This window comes from Homarus americanus, unplaced genomic scaffold (genome assembly GCF_018991925.1).
Source record: "Homarus americanus isolate GMGI-L3 unplaced genomic scaffold, GMGI_Hamer_2.0 scaffold367, whole genome shotgun sequence".
Classification (NCBI taxonomy): Eukaryota; Metazoa; Arthropoda; class Malacostraca; order Decapoda; family Nephropidae; genus Homarus; species Homarus americanus.
In genome coordinates this window covers 17,141,896-17,167,952 of record NW_024743709.1, presented here as the reverse complement: position 1 = coordinate 17,167,952, position 26,057 = coordinate 17,141,896, and the positions used below count along the sequence as shown (strand labels likewise).

General features: G+C 45.5%; 1 protein-coding gene across 1 annotated transcript; it reads left to right on the top strand.

The window, feature by feature from the left end:
- The first annotated feature begins 836 nt into the window (after positions 1–836).
- On the top strand, positions 837–26,057 carry LOC121877235. The gene is made up of 4 exons (XM_042382869.1): positions 837–867; positions 953–1,428; positions 14,604–14,748; positions 24,131–26,057. The coding sequence occupies exons 2-4, from the start codon at positions 954–956 to the stop codon at positions 24,264–24,266; spliced, it is 756 nt and encodes a 251-aa protein (XP_042238803.1). The 5' UTR covers positions 837–867; position 953; the 3' UTR covers positions 24,267–26,057.

Genomic DNA, 26,057 nt, shown 5'->3' with positions numbered 1-26,057 from the left:
CTCTTGGAACAATCTACCAGAAAGTGTTGTGACGGCACTGAGTGTGAGCTCTTTCAAGATTTGACCAACACTGGAGCGAGTTCATTTACATTCAGGAGCCGGTACATGCCCAGTACTTGCCAACAGTGCGTAACAGAGACGTGACCGATCGCCCAAGCGGCTAACGAGCTGATGTTTTGGTGAAGAGGATAAAAGAAAAGGAAAATTAATCAGAGACGTGACCGATCGCCCAAGCGGCTAACAAGCCGATCAGTGGTGAAGTGGATAAAGAAGAAAAGAATTGGTGCAAATGAGGAGGCAGAAATTCAATCATATCGGGAAACCTGAGACATTATTTCCCACATCCCAACTTTACCTTCCTCCTACACAGTCTTCCATCTTCAAAGCAAAAGGCTCTCTTCTCCCCATCTTATCAATATCATCACTCCTAACCTTAGTCTGTACTCACCCCTGAAGATGTGAATTACACGAAAGCGCTTGGGAACTTTGTGTTTTCTTCTTTCCTTGTGGTTATCAGCATATACCTAGATCACGCGCACCTACAGTGATTTACTTGCATATATATATATATATATATATATATATATATATATATATATATATATATATATATATATATATATATATATATATATATATATATATATATATATATATATATATATATATATATATATATATATATATATATATATATATATATATATATATATATATATATATATATATATATATATATATATATTGCACAGACTCAGACTGGTAAGTAAGGTATACTAAGCATTGTTTACCTTATCATTCCTGAATTCTGGGACGACAACACAGGATCAGAGGTCCACCAGCTGTGACGTTTGCCGCTCTTGTTGTGTACGTCATGTTAGGTTTCCTTGAAGCCCGGACATAACAGCTATTCTGGAAGCATAATTTGACTCGAGATTTTTCTGTTTTGCAGTATGGGGCAGGTTACACCAACCTACCGTCAGAACAGTTATATTGAGAATGTTATTGTAGTGACGGGATGCCGTACCTGGAAGGCGAACATCTTGGTAAAAACATTTTGGGGGAATTTTGTTGTCGGATGTATATTATTAAGTGCTTTAAGCATTCAGGTTGCAGAGGGATCATCACCAGCTCGCGTACCAGAAAGCTTGGCACTTAGCCGTAGCAGTAACAGAGTTCATGTGGATAAACGGGAAGCACAAGTAACAGGACAAGATGAAAAAGTGGGATCTCATTCCAGTCCTGGAGAAACAGATACTCGTTCAGCAGAAGCACCACCTCAAAAGGAAGCAGGAATGAATCATGTAACAACAGAGGGCAAGAAATCCACAGTACTTACAACGGAGGATGGAACGGGAGCAGAGGGTCAGACATTACAAACTGAGAATACAAATGACAAAACAGGGTCTGCTGACAAGGAAAGTCCAGGTAGGCTAAATGGGGAAACCCAATCAATCCATCTTTCATTAAACGTAGTGGATATTTTGACATGACCGGCTAAGTTTCTACTAACATTATTTTAATGTGAGTGCGCTCTGATTGGCTAGGTACTTAATGTTTAATATGATGGGGCGTCCACCCCCCCAGCTAAGGAATTAGGTAAGGTTCCTTAGGTGTCTTTGGCTGGTTAGGTCAGGTTCTAGTAAATGTCACCTCTTTTATAATGATAAGTTGGTAATATTTGAGTTAACAGCAACCACAGAATTCCGGAAATTCATTACACTCAATCAATAGAACTATTTTTTCTATGATTATTTTTATATATTACTTTAGGTTAGGTTAGGTAACACATTTTTTTATCAGAATCTTTGATTGTTGTTATCTGCAATTTTACCGATAAGTTTCCTTGCACAACAGAAATATGGCTAAGTATGTTTATAGCTACACAACGATCGTTTCACCGCAACATAAATGCCAAATGCCGCCAGAGTCACGGTCAAATACACTTTCGCATTCTTCGCCGGTAATGGACAATGAGCCAATCAGAGCAAACCCATGGTAAAATAGCATTAGTAGGAACTTCGCCAGTTGCGGGAAAATATCCGCTGCCTTCATTAAATTATCTTCTGTTGGCAGTATGCGAAAGGCTAATATGTAACAACAGGTCCAGATTATCCTGCCACCTAACAAAATATCACTATACAGGTAGAAGAAACCTTGTTGGTAATGCCTGAACACAGTACTACAACCAGGAGGAGTTGTTCGATTTCGTTCATTTTTTCCACAGATGTTCTTCTCATTATACAGGTAGTAAGTATTTTAAAAGAGGTGACATTTAATAGAACCTAATAAAACCTGACCTCACCAGCCAAAGAAACCACCTAACCTTACCTAACTAACTGGCTGGGGGGGGCAAACCGCTGCCATATTAAACAGAAAGTACTTTTTCAGATACCTGGTACCAATTAAAGAAACATTGTTGGAGGATCATGTGTAATTCTACGTTTTTTGTGGATGTGAGAGCACGCTTGGACCGAGCGGGCCGGTTGTAAACAAACGGATGATGCATGGTGACTCGGCAGATATTTTGGATGATTGTTTATTGTAAATGATTAATTTTTTCTGTTACTACATTTTCATCAGTGAGTTTTTATATGATAATCATTTCTTGGGCAAATGTTTCGTTTTGTAGATAATTAGGCAGCTAGGCACACACTACTTTGTCTTTCTCAGTGGTGATGCCACTTACTGGATGTAAACACCTAATCATATTGTTGTATTTCAAAACACTCGGCCTCGCTCTGCTGGCTCCCCAATCAACTCCTACGATCAATGTATGCTTATGATGTACGCTTTTGAGTTGTTCGGTCTGGGCGGCTGTGCTCATATCCACAAAAACATAAAACTATACCATTTCATAGAAAGTTCTTTGGGGGGTCTAGGGGGGGAGCCCCACAGCTAGGAAGTTACAGTAGGTAAGGTTAGGTTAGGTTGGTTTCTTTGGTTAGGTTGGTGAGGTCCACTATAAAACACAGTGAAATTGCGGCATTTTAAAAATAATTTCCTATTAAAAATCGGCTGCGGGTCAGTCATCAATAATTACCATTTCTTCGCATACAAAGCACGTAGAGACATCATTTAGTGTCATATGATCAGTTTTCATCATGTTTTACCCCACAATTTCCCTCATTATTTATGCCCTGCTCACTACAGGTGATTTATGATCTCAGATTAAGGGAAAAAATATACTGATAATTAAAATAAAAAGTTGTCATCTCTTTTAAAAGACATACTGTACTAAGTACTTCTGAGGAAAAAATTTACTAAATTGAACAACTCCTGATGGTACTGTAGTGGTGTTCTCATAAATTACCACCTTATTTCTTAGTTAAAGGTGAAGGAGATGGTTTAGCGCCACAAATACCTTATGGGATTGAACCAAAATTCTGGAGATACGTTCTATTTCCATGATAGTGAACACAAAAATGGAAACGAGAATGAACAGAACCAGACCTAACCTTACCTAACTTGCTAGCTGGGCCCCCCGGCATATTAAGCAGAAAGAACTTACAGTACTTTGATATCTGTTACCAATGAAAGCAGCTACTGTATCTTGAAGCAGCATCATGTAATTGTGTGTTTTTTTCTTCTTTTTGACATGAGAGTACAATCTGTTATTGCACTAAACATTTCTTCTTCACCATCGGTTCTCTGCCGCATTTTAAACACTTGCACGTCCTGCCAACTAGTCCATGTTAACCGATAATTTCTTGGTGATTGTTTTCATCCTTCACAAGCACAGATAAATAACTGTTATATTTATTTAATGGCTGCGGCAAGATTTTTATATTTGGTTATTCTAGGATTAATAACAAAATTACGAATAGGTTTGGTTATGTTAGATTTCAACAGTGATTTGTAAGCTGAAATTGTTGTGAGAATAGTTCTATTGTTTGTGTACTGTACTTAGGTTTGTTTTATTCCAATCTGACCTTCATTTCTTGTGGAAATGAGTGAATTTAAAAAAAATAAAAAAATAATATTTTTTTTACAAAATTCGCTCATTTGCCCAGGTTTGAGTAAGACACATCTAATTACACACAAAAAAAGAAAAAAATATATCACAAAAAGGGGCCACAGCCATCAAATGAATACAGTGAACCCACACCCAATGCTGGTTTCTCCAACGCGATTTTTACTATACACGTTTAAATATGTGACCAAATAATTTGCCCAACACAGAAAATTTGAATACAGGTACAGTGACCCCTCCGTTAATGAACTCAATCCGTTCCAGAAGGTCGTTCATTAACCGAAACCATTGTTTCAATGGGTTTTTGGGTAATTGGTTCCAGCTCACCGAAAATTTCCTAAATTCAACAAAAATGGTAGAAAAGTTCACTTACTTTGAGGTGTGTATGTAGAAGGCTCCTGGATGATGATGATGATGATGGGATTTAGAATGGGGGCGGAGGAGAAGGAAGAAGAGAAGGCATTGGGGTGGAAGAGAAGTCACCCCATGGCGCCATTTCACCCATAAAATTTTAGTTCTCTTGGTGTAATTCAAGATTATTTTCTTTAAATCAACACTGCACTGCATTATATATTGTCAATATGTAAAATATATTTCAAAATGACCAATAATTTGCTTGGAAACACAGAAAAAAGCATTTAGTTGAAGAGAGTCTCAAGCAAGATGTTACCTCCAGTGAAAACAGAGAGAGACTAACGCCTGTTTGCTGTGTTAAGAGGCTGGATGCCGCGCATTAAACTAGTCACTTTACCTTCAATTATGTTCAGTAATTGTTAAAATGACTAAAAAATTGAATATTAAACTTTTAAAATATTGAATAGTATAAACTTCTTGATATTTACTAAAATAGTAAGGAATTTAAGCCCTAGAACCAATTAATGTATTGGCGGACTGATACTAAAGCTGGTTGCCCGGTCAGTGCAAGCGAAAACATGTTGAGGTCGGTTCGTAAGAACTTCGTTAACTGAATTGAAGATCCTTATGGAAGGCAGTGCGTTAATCGAAATTACGTTAACCGACGTGTTCGTTAAACGAGGGGTCACTGTACAAGCGATTTAACAACACGCCGCCTCCGCCTTTCTCTGCCTTAGCCACGCTCCAGTTGGAGATACCCGACAGTCTAGCTTATATGCTAGTACCGTTAATGTAAAGGCTGTAACGAGCGGGATGGTTGTCTGCCGCTCGTTTGCTTGTTCGCGGCCTCACTAGGGGGGTAGGCGGAGGTGAGAAGGTCGCTGCTGCCTCGTCGCACACCAGACACGATCCAGCCTTCACCACAGCTGTTACTTCACCCCGCTGTTCTATTCCAACTCTGAGGTTCCTGGGGCTCTTGGGCTGATTCCCCAGTTCTTCACTATTCGGCTGTCAACTCCGGTCACCTACTCCAGCTACTGCCGCGGCTGCCACGTGATCGCAACTTCCTCCATGCCCTATCCACTGTCCGTGCCCTGGCGTCTCTCCTGTGTGGCAAGACATCCGCCACCAATGCCGGCGCCAAGTGAGGAAGCTGCCCTGGACCTTCCCCCTGAGAGCGGATCACCACGTTACCAGAACATTCCACCGGGCTGGTTAGGAGGAAGATTCATCTGCATTCATCTGCAGCCGTAGGAAATATCTGTACTGTATTTTGTTGTATTGATTGTTTTGTTTTAAGTAATTGTTTGACTCCAGTGCTGTTTATTTTATATTTGTGTGAGTGGTGTCAGAGTTAAATTATTGTGATTATTTTCGTAGTAAAGAGATGTCAATCTCTAACGGTTGTTTGTTAACCCTTGGAAACCCATGGTTCTTGACTTTCCTTTTTATAAGCTCCTGATTAGGTGGGCAAAGGATTTATATCCCAAAGGCCAGGCCTTTACAGTTAACATTGTACTAAAGCGGTTTTGGAACTTTTTGTGTTTTTGCGTTGCTTTCTGTGTTTGCCCTTGCAGTATGGCCCCAAACGCTGAGGTGATGCTAGTGATGGTAGCACACCCAAGAAAATAAAGTGATGACATTAGCCAAGAAAATGAAGATTTTAGATCGGCTACACGATGGGGCGCATGTAGCAATGCTTGCCCCTAAGAATTCTGTAAATGAATCCACCATATGCACGATTCGTAGTTGTGAGGACAAAATATTTGCAAGTACGAAATCATCTGCTTCTCTTAGTGCTAAGGTGGCCCAAGTACCAAGGAGGGATCGATACTTAGAAAAGGTGGGAAAAATTATTAAATGTTTGGATCAGCGAACAAGTGAATGAGAAAGGATCGGTTGTCGATAGCGCAGCAATCCGTGAGGAAGCTTGTAGCTTGTATGCTCATGTTGTGAAAACTGGGGGGTGGGGAGTGATGCTGCAACTGTGGCTGATTTCCATGCAAGCAAAGGGTGATTTGAAAATTTTAAATGCTGCTTTGCTTTACATAATGTGAAGCTTCAGGGAGAGGCTGCAGAGCACTTCAAGCCCATGCTGCTCGAACTGATTAATGACAAGTGTTTAACGCTGATGAGACTGGCCTCTTTTATAAGCGTATGGGTAACAACCTACATTACAAAGACCCAAAAAGTTGCTCAAGGATTTAAAGCTTTCAAAGACAGGCTTACATTGTTATTTTGTGGTAATGCAGCTAGTGATTTTAAGAGCAAACCTATGCTTGTGTACCCTTCGGAAAATCCCCGGGCGTTAAAAGGAAAAATAGCTGTTGTTTAGAATTCCAATAAAAAGGCCTGGGTGACTAAGGTGCTCTTTAATGATTGGTTGGAGCATCATTTTGTGCATGAGATCAAGGAATATCCCATGAAGAAGAATTTTGACTCAAAGGTGTTGGTATTGTTGGATAATGCCCCAGGCCATATTGCAGAAACGCTTCAGTTCACGCATCGCAATGTGGAAGTTATGTTCTTTTCCCCAATACCATTTCAATTCTGCAAACAATGGATCAAAGCGTCATCAAGACATTTAAATCATATTACACGAGGAATGTCTATAGGCGAGCAACTGAAGCAATGGATGCTGGTGCATATGAATCACTGCTGGAATTTTGGAAGGCATTTAACATGGAAGACTGCCTTGGCATTATAAAAATGTCTTGGGATCAAGTGAGGTCTTCCACCATGAAAACGTGCTGGCACCAACTATGGCCTGAAGTTGTTCACGATTTCAGGGATTTCCGACGCTTGACGAGGAAATCAAAGAAATTGTGAAACTTGCAAAGGAAATTGGAGGTGAGGGTTTTGATGATATGCAGAGAGGGGAGGTGAATAAACTGTTGGACTCGTATTTTCAAGAACTAACAAATGAGGTTGAAGAGCTTATAGCAGATAACAGTAACAGTGATGATGATGATTGCTGAAGTGGAACCTGTAAAACAGTGGTTCCAAACTTTTTAACATGACGCCCCCATTTGCTTTTTGTGAAGTCCTCACCCCCCCCCTTCCCCCTTTTATATTTTTGTATGTAAAATCTACATAGATTTTATTTTTTATTATACGTACTTATATTTTTGTATTGTTGAGGATCAGATGGATGAAAACAAATAAAACATAAATAATACCAGTATAAAAGACTTTAATTGTAATGTATACTTCAATAAACATTTTCTCCTACAGTAACCAAAGAAAAATTAAACAAAAATCATAGAAAGGGATATTTTTGCAGTTTTAGTAAACCCACTGAAACAGAAACTTGTATTGTTCTCCGAGCTGGATAAAAGCTATCAAGACATAGCACATAATATTTGGGGATATCATAATACACCTCAATAAACACTTGCTCCCATGGGAGCCATAGAAAAAAATAACAAAAATCATTAAAAAGGATGTGTGGAAGATTCAAACAGAGAGAGAAAGGGAGAGAGTTACTGCTGAAAGAATTTCTTCATTATATTCTTTTTGAGCAAAAAGTAGCAAATTTTGGCTCCCCTGTACCCACCTCACGTCCCCCAGTTTGGGAACCACTGCTATAAAACCTAAATTAACAATTAAGGTGACCTCTGAATTCCTCCTGAAAGCAAATGAACTTTGTGTCATGTGTTTCGACATAGATCCAATATTGGAGAGAAGTTTAAAGTTCAAAAGGGCCCTTGATGATATTTGTGTGCCATACAGAAAAATTTTGAAAGATTTGCAAAGAAAAAGCAAAAGACAGAAAATAACAGATTTCTTCTCGAGTCCTCGGCCACCCCAACCCTCAACATTGTCTGCCGAACCTGAACCATCAACATCATTTCCCAATCTGGAGCCTGAAGCCGATGGTCATGATGATCCATTTGCTTAAGGAATAAATATCATTCCAGTTTCATCATCATCAAAGTGTTTTTCATCAATCACCATCATCAGAAGGCTTCACAACATCTACAATATTTACCCTCTCATGATCGGCACACTAACTCCTGTGGATGTAAAAACTATTTATTCTCTTTATACTTTTGACCTTTTGATAATAAAATTTTTTGCATTTTTTTTGCACATTCTGTATGATGATTGTGTGTGCATGTAACAGTGAAATAACAATAAAATACGTAGAGAACTGTACATTACTGGGTATATCATGTACAGGTGTACCCCGATAACTGACACATATAGGGACCAGGAAAAGTTGCTGGTTAGTGAATCAATGGTTATTGAAGTAATTAATCCCATAAGAACATAACAAATTCAGGGGGTTGTGGACTGGCCACCCCTAAAAACCCATCTACCTTCGACATAATGGTTGCCCCTCGTGTAACGAGGATGGCCAACCCTAGGGCTACAAAGGCGTGAATTTGTTTGTAGATGTAGAAGCTGTCGCCAACACAACAACCACATCATAAGTTAACGAGTTGCGTGACCCAGTGTTAAGGAATAGTCCGAGAAGACCTGACAACTCCTCAACTGCACTGGCTAACCATTACCCCGGAATACGATTCGCAAATCGATTTACATCCAGGTTCCCAATTACTGCTGGGTAGACAGAGGCAATTGGCGTAAAGAAACTTGCCCATAGTTTCACCCTGCCCGAGGATCGAACTCGGGTCCGCTCGTTTGCGAGGCGAGCACACGGACCATTACACCACAGGTCGCCCTCGACATGTCTCCGTTGTGCACACTGGCAAGCAAGAAAATATACCAGACCTCCGAGTCAATCATAATAAACAATAACTACTGTACACAGTACGGTACTGTATTTACTTGTGTTGAACCATTGAGTCGGCATTTGTCCCTGAGGCTGGAGGAACATGTTAGTTGGGGTAAGTTTACTGGGTGAAGGGTCATCAGGTGGAGACTGGCTGAGGGCGTGGCTGATGCCTTTTCTTCATAAAAACGGTACAGAGGAAGTTGATGGTTGAGGTGAATGTACTAAAAGTATAAAAAACGATAATAATATAAAAGATACAGAACCCTATTTTATGGTAGGGAGTATTCAGGAAAAAACTTTCATATTTTCCTCCTGTAGACATAGTTTTCTTAAAATAATATATACAGTACCAGGTAAAGTGGGGAATAAATAAAAATGATACCAACAAAAAATACTGTACAGTATTGTCAAATCAGTAAATAAAAGCCACATGAACACAATCGCCATAGTAACAAAAATCAGCTGGGACACAGATTCTCTGGCAACGCTTCCTCCTCCTACACTCTGCACCCTTCCCTCCCTCACTCAGCCAGCTAACTCGTGTGCAGAAAAAGGTATATTCCCTTTGCATGTTTGCCCATAGGACAATTATTTCTTTTACTTTTTTTTCACAATATAGATGTGGGATGATGTGTGCATGTAACTGAGTAAAAATAAATGAAGAACTGTTCAATTAATGGTTCAATTAAAAAAATTTTGGTTAACGAATTAGCTCCCATAAGGATTTTCAGTTCCATTAACAAACAAAACTTTGATTAACGAAAGCCTTAGGAGAAACACGCTTTGTTGTGCGCATCAGCTGATCGGCTAGTCCGCCAATACAGTAATTGGTTCTGTGTTTACATTCGTTTCCAGTGGAGTAAATATCAAGAAAGTTGTGTTCTTGAATATTTTTGCCTTTTTTATATTAAAATTATTGGTCATTCTAAAATTTAGCCATCCAAGCTCTGTCTACATAAAGTTTTCAACTAATATTTTGGCTCGATGTATGTGACTTTATTAATTTATTTTTACTCATTTACATGCACACACTGTCCTAAAGGCAAAGCTGTACTGTACATGTACTCAAAATAATGTACTAAAAGATTACAGGTTGTACCTCTCTAGTCCGGCATCCTCGGGACCTGACCGGTGCTTGACCATGGAAATTCACTCTTTTCCTGGATAGATAGTGACTTGTGCTTATGCTTGGAAGCACTTGCACCACTTTCACTGCTTCGTGGTCTCTTTGAAGACATATTGAAGGGTTAAATGTCGTACAGTAGGTTCTCAAATTTCGCGAGTTTTTAATTCGACATATTTTATTTGGACACAAAAAAACACTACACAATTTAAAATTTCGACGGCGGAAACTCGAATTTCGACGGGTTTGAGCGGCCTGCTAACGTTCAGACATGCACAATCGTGTAAACCGCGTCATTTCTCTTGTGTACAAAAGATTCATTATTGTTTATTACTGAATGTGCTTTTGATTGAATTAATGTTTATGTGTGCAAAATGAATATGTAGAATATTAAAACACGAGGAGACGAGACGGCATTGTTTTCGTTAATGTTTACAAAGCCAGTGACTGACTGGTTCTACATATAAAACTGAAGAAAATAAGTCCCTGGTTGTAGCTGTAGTAAAATTAATTCAAAAAAATTAACATGGTTGTTTTAAGTAATGTTATTTAATGTTAATAAATGGAACAATATAAGTAGCTAACCATTAATGGTAAAGGAAAAAGTGAGACTGCGCATATGTAAGTGTGCACATGTGAAAACACATCGTCATTACTCTACATAAGAATATGAAAGCAACACTTATTTACTGTTCATATATGTTTTAATTAATGTTACTGAATTTAAAAAAAAGATTCTACTCACCAGTGGTGGTAAAGTTGAAAACACAAGGACAGCCAATGTTGTTGTGTGTGTTTTTACTAAGATGACAAAGTTGCCAAGTCATCAGGTTCAACTCTAGCTGAAGCTATAGAACATAAGAACTTTTTCTGTGTTGGTTTTAGTTTTTATTTAACTTTATCTGTGTTATTTTCGTTGGTTTATTAGGATGTTGCTTTATTACAGGTAGTAATTCGCCAAAAAAGAAGGGTAAATAAGGCAAAATTTCGCCAAACATCGAAAGTACCAGACTCAAATTAATTTTCTCCATAGGAAGTTGTATTTAAGTTTAGACGATTTGAATTTCACAAGGTTTTTACAGTCTAAATAGGTGTCCAAATATGAGAGCCTACTGTAGTAATATCTCCATTACCCGGAATCCCTCAAACCCGGAACTGTCTGATAGCCAGATTTGAAATTTTCTCGGAAAATCGTTCCCAAAACTGGAATTTTCCGGAAAATTATGTCTTTGGGAACGATTTTCTGGGAAATTCTGGGTAAATTTTTCCAATGCCCGGAAAATTACGAGGATGGGGGAGTTTTTTCCGGCTTTGAGAGAGTCGTCTCGTTACTCGGAAATCTCTCATTCCCGGAAGTCCTCTACACCGATTGTTCTGGCTAACGGAGATATCACATCTAACAAAGAACGGACCAACAGCCTAATGGCTAGTAAGCTGATAAGTGGTGAAATGTTGAGTAGAAATTAAAATCACAAAATCTTACCTACTACAGGACACAAGTGAAAATCAGGAAAAACTACCAAATTAAAGTTACAAAGGGAACTCTTAAGAATATCCGCTATTTTTGTTCAAACTCTAGAATGCGACGCCTAGCTTTTAACCTAGGTATGTTAATGCCTAGCAATAACTCGCCAGGCCAACATACAGGCAATTTAAACATCTAATAATTACTTAATAAGTAATATTAGAAGGACACGTCGCTACCTGGCATTTTAATTGAAAAACCGGATTTTTCTTGCATCTTCAGATTGCCAAGTCTTCAACTTTTATTTATATTATACAGTACAGGGGGCTATACCCTATATAAATACCGATAGTTATAGTAATAAGTTGTATGAGATTGTGGGTTTATGGTCCCAGTTGGCCTCCCTGGCTACACTGGTGCACTTAACTCAGTGTGGTGGAATTCACATGATTTGTACTTAGGTCACACATGGCCTGCTCCACGGGTCCATATGGGGATTGTGCTGAACCATGTACAGTACAGTGAATTCAGAAGAGTCACAATTACTTGTGAAACCATGCAAGAAAAGAAAATGTAAATTGAGGGCCAATGCTGTAGTTTTTTGTTTAAAAAAAAAGTTTGTAATATTCTTTACAGTAATATGACATGAATGAAAAAAAATAACCCAGATAAAATGAAAAAGTTTAAAGTAATTTTTTTTAATGAAACTGCTTTCTCCATCTCTCTATGCATTGGTGAAGGTGAAACAAACATTCTCTAAACTACAGTATGTCTAATTAAGCAGAATTGAGTCACTCAATAATGTCATCAGAGCCTAAGCTTAAATAAAGTTTATTTTAAGATATGTAAAGGTCCACTCCTTCTGGGGATCGGTACAGTAGCAGTATTGTAGCCAGTGAGGTTTGTCAGAGGTGTGAACTGATTGTTGTAGCACAGAGCAATATTGGCAATATCAGACTTATCAACAATTTGGGAAGTACTGTACTTAAATAAATTTCTACCCCCACCTTCATGAGGTCATTGTTAGTACAGTACAGTACTGTACTGTACAGTGTAAGATCATTACAGTACAACTACACTGTATTTCACAGTTCACTTGTAGAATTGATTTATAGTTTGAACAGAAGCCAGTTTTCCTTTTTCAAGGAATTGAAAGAGAAAATTCATGATTTGGAAGTGACTTGAGATTACAGTACGTACAGGTGTACCCCAAAAACCGACACTTCACAGAACCAATGATTACATATAGGGGAAATACCCTGCCAGTTTCGTTGATATCCCAGAGATCCGATGATCGGGAGAGGAGCGGCAGAGCTGTTTTGAATTTAGCTGATGGTGGCGTGGTGCGAATTTTTGCCACGAGGTGGCTCTGCACACTGCCCTGACTTATTCCCGCCACCTTTGCTCTTGTGATGTGATGAGATAAAGCGTAATAAGGCATAATAAGATTGGTGATGGACCAGCAAAGATTGGTAGAGACTTGAACATGCCACCCTAGTCTGTCTTTACCATTCTCAACACACAGATAAATAATAGTCTCAATTTATGCTTTACATTGCTTATTTAAGGCTTATTATGCTTGCTTTGTATGTCTGCTTTATTTTCTTGCTTGACAGTGTGCACAACAGAGATATATCAAGGGTAGATGGGAGTTTTGGAGGGTGGTCAGTCTCTAACCTCCTGAATTTGTTATGTTCTTATGGGATTAATTACTTCGATAACTGTTGATTCACTAGCCAACGACTTTTCCTGGACCCTATATGTGTCGGTTATCGGGGTACACCTGTACTGTATTATAGACTAGACAAAATTATACAGTAATTGATTAGGTATTAGAAAATATTTAATTAATTTGCTATACACTCTACAGGTGATTTACAGGTACAGGTCCACCACCAATTTTCTAGCACCTTTGGTTCCTCAGCCTTGCCAGATTAACAGAGGTCATATATAATAATACACCTCTGACCCACTAGCTATACACCTCCTAGTATCTTTAAAGCACCATAGAATCTCATTACTTTTTCTCTCTGCATCCTTATATCATACACAGTTGATGACCCAATACCATACTAATCCTGCAGCTGTCGCACCGAAACACCACGGTCAACTTTTTTCAAGAGTTCCACCTTATCTTGTATCGATATGGACTGGTATTTATGCTTTACACCACCTCTGACACTTGTACTCGCCTTTGAAGCCATAGCTGGGGTTAAATGTGTGCAAAATAGGCTGAGAATCACAGAAAATCAAGGGGCTACCACCAGCAACTGCAGAGTAAACAAATAAAGTGAGCGCGGATAAAACGTAACGCCATCTGTGGCAGCCCAGTAAACTAATCTGGAGGTCTCAGGAATTACGAGTGCCATTTCGTAATTTTGTCCGGATTAAATGAGGTGCCGGACCATCCGTTCCCTGAAAATCGGTGGTGGACCTGTATTAATATAGTGTATCCCAATTATTAAGTAAACATAGTGCTCTCATTATATCTTGATTCTCTGTAGGCTGTATCTGTCTAGGTGTTGATATTACTGTGAACTGATCTTTCTAGAAAGGTTGGATAGCAACAACCTGCCTTTTTATCAGGTCTTTATTCCTACTCATATTTAGGATAAATTATTTTACATTTTCCTCACTCTACCTTCACTTTCATTTTAAACTAATTCACTTAACCTTGCTACATATGTGTTCGTTTCTAAATACTTGAAATGTAGCTCTTCCCATTGATTTCTCCATCTTCAATTGACTTTACTCAAGTCAGTCATATCCAAGCCATGTTTTTTGCAAATGTAAGACAAAATTTTATAGCTTGTTTCTCAACATCCTTACCATTAGCATTCTGTATTAAGTATTCATATGTATTTCATTTACCATATAGTTTTCTTAATTCCACAAGTAGGAAATACTTAAGATTTGAATGATCTCATTTTCGAACTCATTATTTCAGATGAAACTAACAGTGAGGCTGCAGATGAACAGACACCTATAACTGGCCTCAAAGGGATATCTTCTGGAGCAGTGTTACGGGGTTTCTATGTCTTTGTTGCAGTGGGTACCTTTGTACTCGTGTGCATTGTTATCAAACTTCTAAGGTAAGCTTTTTAGAGTGCCATACATTTTTTTTTTGTCTGTGCATGGCGGGGGAAGATTAAATGCAGCCATGTGTGACTGAATGTTGCTTAATACTTTATAATATGTAACTTGTTTGTTCATGTCATTTTCAGATTCAGTGATCAGTGAAAGTTGATCATCTACAGTAGACATAACTGCCACCTATCCTTGAATATTACTCAAAAGCATTGACATTAAAGAGAGAAGTTTTTATGAGAAAGGGAAGTGAATACAGGTTGACAATCCCTTATCCGAAATCCTTGGGGCCAGATGCATTTCGGATCTGGATGATGGCTGTGCGTGAGTTGGTTTACGTGGTGAGGCAGGAGCGCAGGCTACAACCACACATCTTGGCTCTCCCTTTTCCTGATCCAGTGGTGCAAGTGTTGCAACGACTGAGGAGAGGGACAGTTGCAATGGACTGCTGATAGCCGCCCAGTTCCTTGGGTTTCGCCTTAGTAGCCTGTCTGTCATTCATTGCTTTCGTCCGCCGGTGTAATCGTTGGGTTCCCACGTTGGTCACTACCTCCGCCTATACCACCATTGGGGTCTTACTGGAGCTCTGTAAGCATGTCTGCCTGATGCGGGGCTCCACCACTGAATTTTCATTTGGGGTTTACTCCTGTAGCCTTATACCTACCAATGTTAATCCGCAAGGCAGTGGGGCAGTTGTTGTAGGCGCTAGGACGTGTCCACATGTCAATCGGCCTATGCGCCATCCCTCTGGGGTCCACTGCTACTCTGAGATCCCCTGCTGGTCTAGCCTGGGCCTACAAGGCACCCAGTTACTGTGTGTTGCCACGAGGAGGCACAGCAGGAGTCTTGATGGTGAAGAGGCTGTGTAATGTGAACCACCCACACACCCCAACACCACCCACACACCCCCAACACACCCCCAACACCACCCACACACCCCCAAACACCACCCACACACACCCCAACACACCCCCAACACCACCACACACCCCAACACCACACCCACACACCCCAACACCACACCCACACACCCCAACACCACCCACACACCCCAACACCACCCACACACACCCCCCAACACAATCTCCCCCCAACACCACTCACACACACCCCCAACACCACTCACACACCCCAACACCACCCAACACACACACCCCAACACCACTCACACACACCCCCACACACCCCCAACACCACCCACACACCCCCAACACCACCCACACACTCCCAACACCACACCCACACACCCCCAACACCACCCACACACACCCTCACCACCCACACACCCCCAACACCACTCACACACCCCCCACCCCAGCAACACACCCCAAAACTAACACCCACACACCCCCAACACCACTCACACACCCCCAACACCCACTGCACACCCCAACACCACCCACCACACACACACACCCCCAACACCACCCACACACCCCCAACACACCCCCAACACCACACTCACACACACACACCTAACACCACTCACACACCCCCAACACCACCCACACACCCCTAACACCACTCACACACCCTAACACCACCCACACACCCCAACACCACCCACACACCCCCAACAACACCCACACACACCTAACACCACCTTACACACCTCCCCAACACTACCCACACACACAATCTAACACCACCCAAACACCCACCACAATTCACTCACACACCCCTGCACACTACACTACACACACCCCAACACCACCCACACACACCCCCAACACCACTGCATACACACCCCAACACCACCCACACACACCCACCACACCACACACACACCCCCCAACACTACCCACACACCCCCCAACACCACCCACACACCCCCAACACCACCCACACACACCCAACACCACCCAAACACCCACCACCATACCACCCACACACCCCCAACACCACGCACACACCCCCAACACCACTCACACACCCCCAACACCACTCACACACCCCAACACCACACTCACACACACCCCCACCACTCACACACCCCAACACCACTCACACACCCCAACACCACTCACACACACCCCCCAACACCACTCACACACCCCCAACACCACCCACTACACCACCTGCACACCCCCAACACCACCCACACACCCCCAACACCACCCACACACCCCCAACACCACCCACACACCCCCCAACACCACCCACACACACCCACCACACACCACCTTCACACACCCCCCAACACCACCCACACACCCCCAACACCACCACCCACACACCCACCACACCACTCACACCCCCAACACCACCCACACACCCCCCAACACCTCACCCACACACCAACACCACCCACACACCCCAACACCACTCACACACACCCCCAACACCACCCAAACACCCACCACACCACCCACACACCCCCAACACCACGCACACACCCCAACACCACCTTCACACACACCCCCAACACCACCACTACACACACCCCCAACACCACTCACACACCCCCAACACCACGCACACACCCCAACAACACCCACACACCCCCAACAATCACACCTCACACACCCCAACACCACTCACACCCCCCAACACCACCCACACACCCCCAACACCACCCACACCCCCAACACCCGCACCCACACACACCCAACACCACCCAAACACCCACCACACCACTCACACACCCCAACACCACTCACACACACCCCCCTAACACTCACCCACACACACCCCCAACACCACCCACACACCCCCAACACCACCCACACACCCCCCAACACCACCCACACACCCCCAACACCACACCACTCACACACCCCCAACACCACCCACACACCCCCCAACACCACCCACACACCCCCAACACCACCCACACACACACCCCCAACACCCACCACCCACACACCTCCCCAACACCACGCACACACCCCCAACAACACCACTCACACACCCCCAACACCACCCACACACACCCCCAACACGCACCCCCCCAACACCACCCACACACCCCCACCACTCACACACACACCCCGACACCACTCACACACCCCAACACCACCCACACACCCACCACACCCACCCACACACCCCAACACCACTCACACACACCCCCCCAACACCACCCACACACACCTCAACACCACCCACACACCCCCAACACCACCTACACACACCCCCCAACACCACCCACACACCCCCAACACCTCACCCACATTCCACCACACCACGCACACACACCTCTAACACCACTCACACACACTCTAACACCACCCACACACACACCCCCCAACACCACCCACACACCCACCACACCACGCACACACACCCAACACCCAACACCCACACACCCACCACACCACGCACACACACCCCCACCACTCACACACCTGCAACAATCTCCACCCACACACCCCCAACACCACCCACACACCCACCACACCACGCACACACACCTAACACTCACCCACACACCCCCCCAACACCACCCACACACCCACCACACACCACCCACACACCCGCACCACACCACCCACACACCCACCACACACACGCACACACACCTAACACCTCACCCACACACCCCCAACACCACCCACACACACCCACCACACCACCACGCACACACACCTAACACCACCCACACACACCCCCAACACCACCCACACACCCCCAACACCACCCATACACACCCCAACACCACCCACACACACACACCCAACACCACCCACACACACACCCACCACACCACGCACACACCCCCAACACCACTCACACACCCCCAACACCACCCACACACCCCCCAACACCACCCACACACACACACCCACCACACACCACGCACACACACACACTCTAACAACACCACCCACACACCTTCAACACCACACCCACACACCCACCACCACGCACACACCCTCAACACCACCCACACACCCCCAACACCACCACCCACACACCCCCAACACCACCCACACACCCCCCAACACCTCACACACCCCCAACACCACTCACACACACCCCCCCCAACACCACCACACACCCCCACCACCCACACACCCCCAACAACACCACTCACACACACCCCAACACCACTCACACACCCCCCAACACCACTCACACACACCCCAACACCACCCACACACCCCCAACACCACCCACACACACCCCAACACCACCCACACACACCCCCAACACCACCCACACACCCCCAACACCACCCACACACCCCAACACCACCACACACCCCCCAACACCACTCACACCCCCAACACCACACCACACACACACACCCCCAACACCCACACACCCCCAAGTAACACCACCCACACACCCCAACACCACTCACACACACCTCTAACACCACCTACACACCCCCACCACCCACACACACCCCAACACCACACACCCCCAACACCACACACACCCCCAACACCACCCACACACACACCCCCAACACCCACACGCAGACACACCCCCAACACCACCCACACACCCCCCAACACCACCCAGGCACACACCCCCCCAACACCACCCACACACCCCCAACAACACCACCACACCCCCAACACCACTCACACCCACACACACCCCCAACACCACCCACACACCCCAGCCCACCCACACACACCCACACCACACACACACACCACACACACACCCCACCACCCCCACACACCCCAGCACCCACACACTCCCAACACCACCCACACCTCCAGCACCACCCACACACCCCAACACCAGCCCACACACCCCCAACACCACCCACACACCCACCACACCACCACACACCCCAACACACCACACACCCCCGACCCACACACACCCGCAACACCACCCACACACACCCCCCCACCCACACACCTCACACACCCCACACACCCGCACACACCCCCAACACCACCCACACACACCCCCCAACACCACCCACACACCCCAACACCACCCACACACCCCAACAACACCACACACCCCCAACCACCCACACACCACCCACACACACACCTCACCCCCAACACCACCCACACACCCCAACACCACCCACACACACCCTCAACACCACCCACACACCCCCAACACCACCCACACACCCCCAACCACCACCCACAACACCCCCACACACCCCAACAACCCACACACACACCCACACCAGCCCACCCCCACCCCCACCACCCACACACACAACACCACCACACACCCCCACACCACCCACACACCACACCCACCACACCACCCACACACCCCCAACAACCACCCACACACCCCCAACACCACCACCCACACACCCCAACACCACCCACACACCCCAAATTCACCCACACACACCCCCAACACCACCACACACACCTAACACCACCCACACACCCCCAACACCACCACACACCCCAACACCACCCCACACACCCACCACACCCCCACACACCCCCCAACACACTACACACACCCACACCACCCACACACAACACCACCCACACACCCCACACCACCCACACACCCCCCACCACCCACACACCAACACCACACACACCCCCAACACACCACACACCACCCACACACCCACACACCCCCAACACCACCCACACACCCCACACACACACACCACCCACCACACACCCCAACACCACCTCACACCAACACCACCCACACACCCCCAACACCACACACACACCCAACACACCCACACCCACCACACCACCCCACACCCCAACACCACCCACACACCACCCACACCCCCCACAACACCACCCACACACACCCCCAACACCACCCACACCACCCACACACACCACCCCACACATAACCCACCACACCCCCAAACAACCACCACGCCACACACCACACACACCCAACACCACCCACAACACCCCACTCACCACCACCACACACACCACCACACACACCCACCACCCACACACCCACCACACCCACCACACCACCCACACCTCACACTCACACCCACCAACACCACCCACACACCACCCACACCACCCACACACACACCCCAACACCAACACCACACCACCCCCCAACACCACCCACACACCCCAACACCACCCACACCCATCAACACCACCCACACACCCACCACACCACGCACACACCCCCAACACCACCTCACACAACACCCCCTGACACCACTCACACACCCGCAACACCACCACTCACACACCCCCAAATTACCCACACACCCCAACACCACCCACACACCCCCACCAACCCACACACCCCCAACACCACGCACACACCCCCACACCTCCACACACACCACACCACACCACCCCACACCTCCACACACCTCCCACACACACACACACCCCACCACCCCCACACCCCCACACACCCCCCACACCTCCACACCCCAACACCCACCCACACACACCTCCACACACCCTCACACCTCCACACACCACCCACACACCCCCAACACCACCCCCACACCCCCAACACACCCACACACCCCACACCACCCACACACCCCAACACACCTCCACACACCCCCAACACCCCCACCCTCCACACACCCCCCAACACCCCCACACCTCCACACACACACACCCCCACACACCACCCACACACCCCACACACACACCTCCACACACCCCCCACACACACACCCCCACACCCACACACAACACCACTCACCCCACACCCCCACACCCCCACACACCCACACCCAACACACACCCACACCACACCCCCACACACACTCACACACACCCCCACACACACACCTGCACACCACACCACACCCCACACACACACACCCCACACCACCACACACCCACACCCTCACACACACCCCACACCACACCTCCACACCCCCACACCTCCACACACCCCCACACCCACACACCCCCAACACACACCACACACACACCCCCACACCACCCACTCACCACACACCCCCACACCACACACCCACACACACACCTCACACACACCCCCCACACCTCCAACACCACCCACACCCACACCCTCACACACCACCCACACACCCACCCACACACCCCACTCCACACACCCCCCAACACCCTCACACACACCACCTCACACACACCCCCACACACCCCCCCACACCCACACACCCCAACACCACCCACACACACCCCCCAACACACCCACCCACACCCTCACACACACCTCAACACCACCACACCACACCCCACACACCACCCCTCACACACCCACACACACACACCCACACACCCTCCACACACACCCACACACACCCCCAACACACACCACACACACCCCAACACACCCACACACACCTAACACACCCCACACCCCCCCACACACCACACACCCCCACACCACCACACACACCCCCCCACGCACCACACACCCCCACACCCACACCCCACACCCCCACACACACCTCCACACACCCCACCCACACACACACCCACACACCCCCACACACACACCCACACACCCCCAACACCACCACACACCCCCACACACCCACTCACACCCACACCCCCACACCCACCTCCACACACACCCACACACCCCACCCACACACCCCACACACACCCCCACACCCACACACCCCCAACACCACACACCCCCCACACACACACCCACACACCCCCAACACACCCCACACCACACACACCACACACACACACCCCACACACCCCACACACCCCCAACACCCCACACACCCCAACACCACACACTCCACCCACCCCCACACCACCCACACACCCCCAACACCTCCTCACACTCCCCAACACCACCCCTCACACCCCACCACCCACCCCTCCACACACACCCCCAACACCCCCACACCCACACACCCCCAACACCACCCACACACCCCCACCACCACTCACACACCCCCCAACAACACCACCCACACACCCCCAACACCACTCACACACACCCACCACACCACCCACACACACCCCCAACACCACCCACACACCCCAACACCACCCACACACTCTAACACCCACCCACACACACCCCCACCACTCACCCCCCCAACACCACTCACACACACCTAACACCCACCCACACACCCCCAACACCACCCACACACCCCCCCAACACCACACACCCCCCAACACCTCACCCACACACCCCCAAATACCCACTCACACACCCCCAACACCACTCACACACCCCCCAAAGTCACCACCTTGGCCACCACACCTAACACCACCCACACACCCCAACACCACCCACACACCCCCAACACCACCCACACACCCCAACACCACTCCACACACCCCCACCACCTCACACACCCCCAACACCACCTTCACACACCCCCAACACCACCCACACACCCCCCCAACACCACTCACACACCCCCAACACCACTCACACACACCCAACACCACCCACACACCCCCAACACCACCCACACACCCCCCAACACTACCTTCACACACCCCCAACACCACACCTCACACACCCCCCAACACCACCCACACACACCCCCCAACACCACCCACACACCCCCAACACCACTCACACACACCCCCCAACACCACCCACACACCCCCAACAATTCACCCACACACACACCACCACACACCCCAACACCACCTCACACACCCGCAACACCACACACCCCCCAAGTAACACCACTCACACACCCCCAACACCACTCACACACCCCTGCCAACACCACTCACACACCCCAACACCACCCACACACACCCCCCAACACCACCACACCTCAACACCACCCACACACCCACCACCCACACCACCCACACACAACACACCCACACACCCCCAACATCCAGAGTTTAAAAAGTCCTTTACAGACAGTGCCCAGGTGGATGGGAATTAGAGGAGGAGGAAGGATGCCTTGCCTCATTTGCCAGTGTTTTTATTGGAGCTGCATAGTTATTATTTTCATATGATGAGCCTCTATGGTGTATGTTTTATCATTGATAATATAAAATATTAAATACTATAAAAAAATATGATATATACAAGTAATTTGACATCAAATTAAATGGCAAGCCAAACTATAAGGCACCTTTCCTCAGAGACCTCTGTTTCTTGAGAGGGGTGACAAGGAGGCCTAGCACTTGCTAAGTTCCCCCCTTTTTTTTTTATTCACACTGATACTGTACATTATAAAAAGAAGTGCATACCCAGTATTGTACTGTATATGAAGGGTACAAGTACTGTACTGTACTGTATTAATAAGCACAGACTGTTACAGTAACGTATCTTTACTAATTATTAAACAATAAAAAAAACAAAATTGTGTCTTGAGTTACAGTTGGAATGACAGAGGCAGGAGAGGGAAGTGGGAGACGAACCTTTTTGGAGTGTGAGGGGGGGGGGGTACTCACGGTCATTTTTCTGCCCCCAAGGGTCTCTACCCCTCATTAGAATTATGGAAAAATTAATTTAATGGAGGAAATCAGTACTTGTGCATCTTATTTCTGTATTTTACAGGCTGCGTCGGAGACGTGCGTCACGAAAGTACAGAGTATTGTCTCATAATGATGATCAGGAGATGTTCCCTCTGGCTGCAGATGATGGTGATGATGAAGAAATATTCAATGCTGCAGATCACCAGACACTAAAGTAAACACTTTTTGGTTGACATTGTTTTAAGTTTCTACAATTTTCAGAAATGTACCTTCAGTTGTATAAAAACTTTCTCTTAAAGAAAGGTGAGAAATACGCATTTTGTAATAAATTAAGCAGAAGCCTGTTTAAATTAGATTATCTATATACTACATGTACTATATACATATACAGTACAGTATATATACAGTATACTGTATATTTATTTAACTCTTTCTTTTTCTTTCTTTTCATGGATAACATGATGAAATTTGAAGTTGAGTGTGGGACAGTTGGGTGTAGATAATAAAGCAGACATGTCTTCTGGGCAAAGTTTCCAAGCTTTATAGTGATATGCAGTGTGCAGTATGTAGCAGCATATAAAAGAAACTTTGGGCATTATGTGAAATAAACTGTAAGGTTGTGTATAAGAGGTTGTTTAAGTTTGTATGTGAGGGAACTGTTTTACATGTAAGTATGAAAGAGTTGTTTCAGGGTATGGGTGAATCATTAGTTAGCTTAGGGTGATGCATGGCATTCCTGTCTAAGGTTATTATAAAGTTGCATGATAATAATATGAAGCAGCAGTTGGAAGCTTAATGTGATGTAATTGATACAAAACGTTAACCAGAGTGACTGATATGCAGGAAGATGAGCTCATTACATTTAATTATTGTAGAGAGCAGCATTTTTATTACAACTGAAATTTTGCAGTCAAACTATATTTTGAGGAATATCATTATTTTATAGGTAAGCAGTTTGAGGTGTTAGTTAACACAGCATGTCGTCCATTCTTTGTCTTCCGTCAACTTTTAGTTTCTTCTGAAAAACAGTACATTAGTGTATATTTATATAGAAAATTTATTAAAAAAGAAATAGCTCTCAGTTTTAGACAGTTTCTTTTAAGTAAAACAGTTAGATAGAAATCGTGTGCAACTTATTATGTAGCTATTATCAGTTGGTCCTTGATGATGATATGGACATTATGATAATTTAATGAATGTACTGTACTGTAGTGCATGCATTTAAAAGTTAATGTATTGCCTGCCTTCATAAGGAGTTATTATGTTGAGACTTTGTGTATGGCAAAAGAATTCTCTTGGATTTGGTGAAGAAAATTTTTTGTATTTATTTATTTATTTATTTATTGCATGGGGTTGTAGTTTAGACCTTAATGATGTGTGATATTTTAAAAAGAATTTGTGCTGAGTCACACAATTAGGTCTTTCCATTTCAGTATGAAATAATATCAAGTTTTTACATTTTCCATAGATACTGAGTGGTATATACAGTATTGACATGATTTGATGCATGTATAAGATGTGGTTTATTTTCACCTCTGTTGACATTGTAGGGGTTTAAGCTTTTATCAGAAGCAGTTGAAAATTCAGAATATTTTAATACAGGTTAACTTTCTTATCTGGCATTCCCTCAACCGGTAACTCCCAATTATCATCATTGTTATAGAAAAAAACATTTCCCGACAAAGCTCCCAATTAATGGCACTTTTAACTGCCATGTAGTTGTCCACTATTTCATGACATTCAAATGTGATTCGCCCAATAATACTAAATATTAATCAGAGAATAATAATTCATGAAAAAAACTAAAAATTAATGGCTGAAATTCAGTGACAGCCATCAATTTGGGCTAGAGCTGAACCTCTCACACCCTACCAGCAGCCATATCATTCCAAAGCTGAAAAGAGTTGTGTCAACTCATAAACACAAATTAATTGTTATTATATTGCTATCTGAACAAAATTAATTTACAGGTACAATTTTGTCAATAAAAAATACAGATAGACATTTAA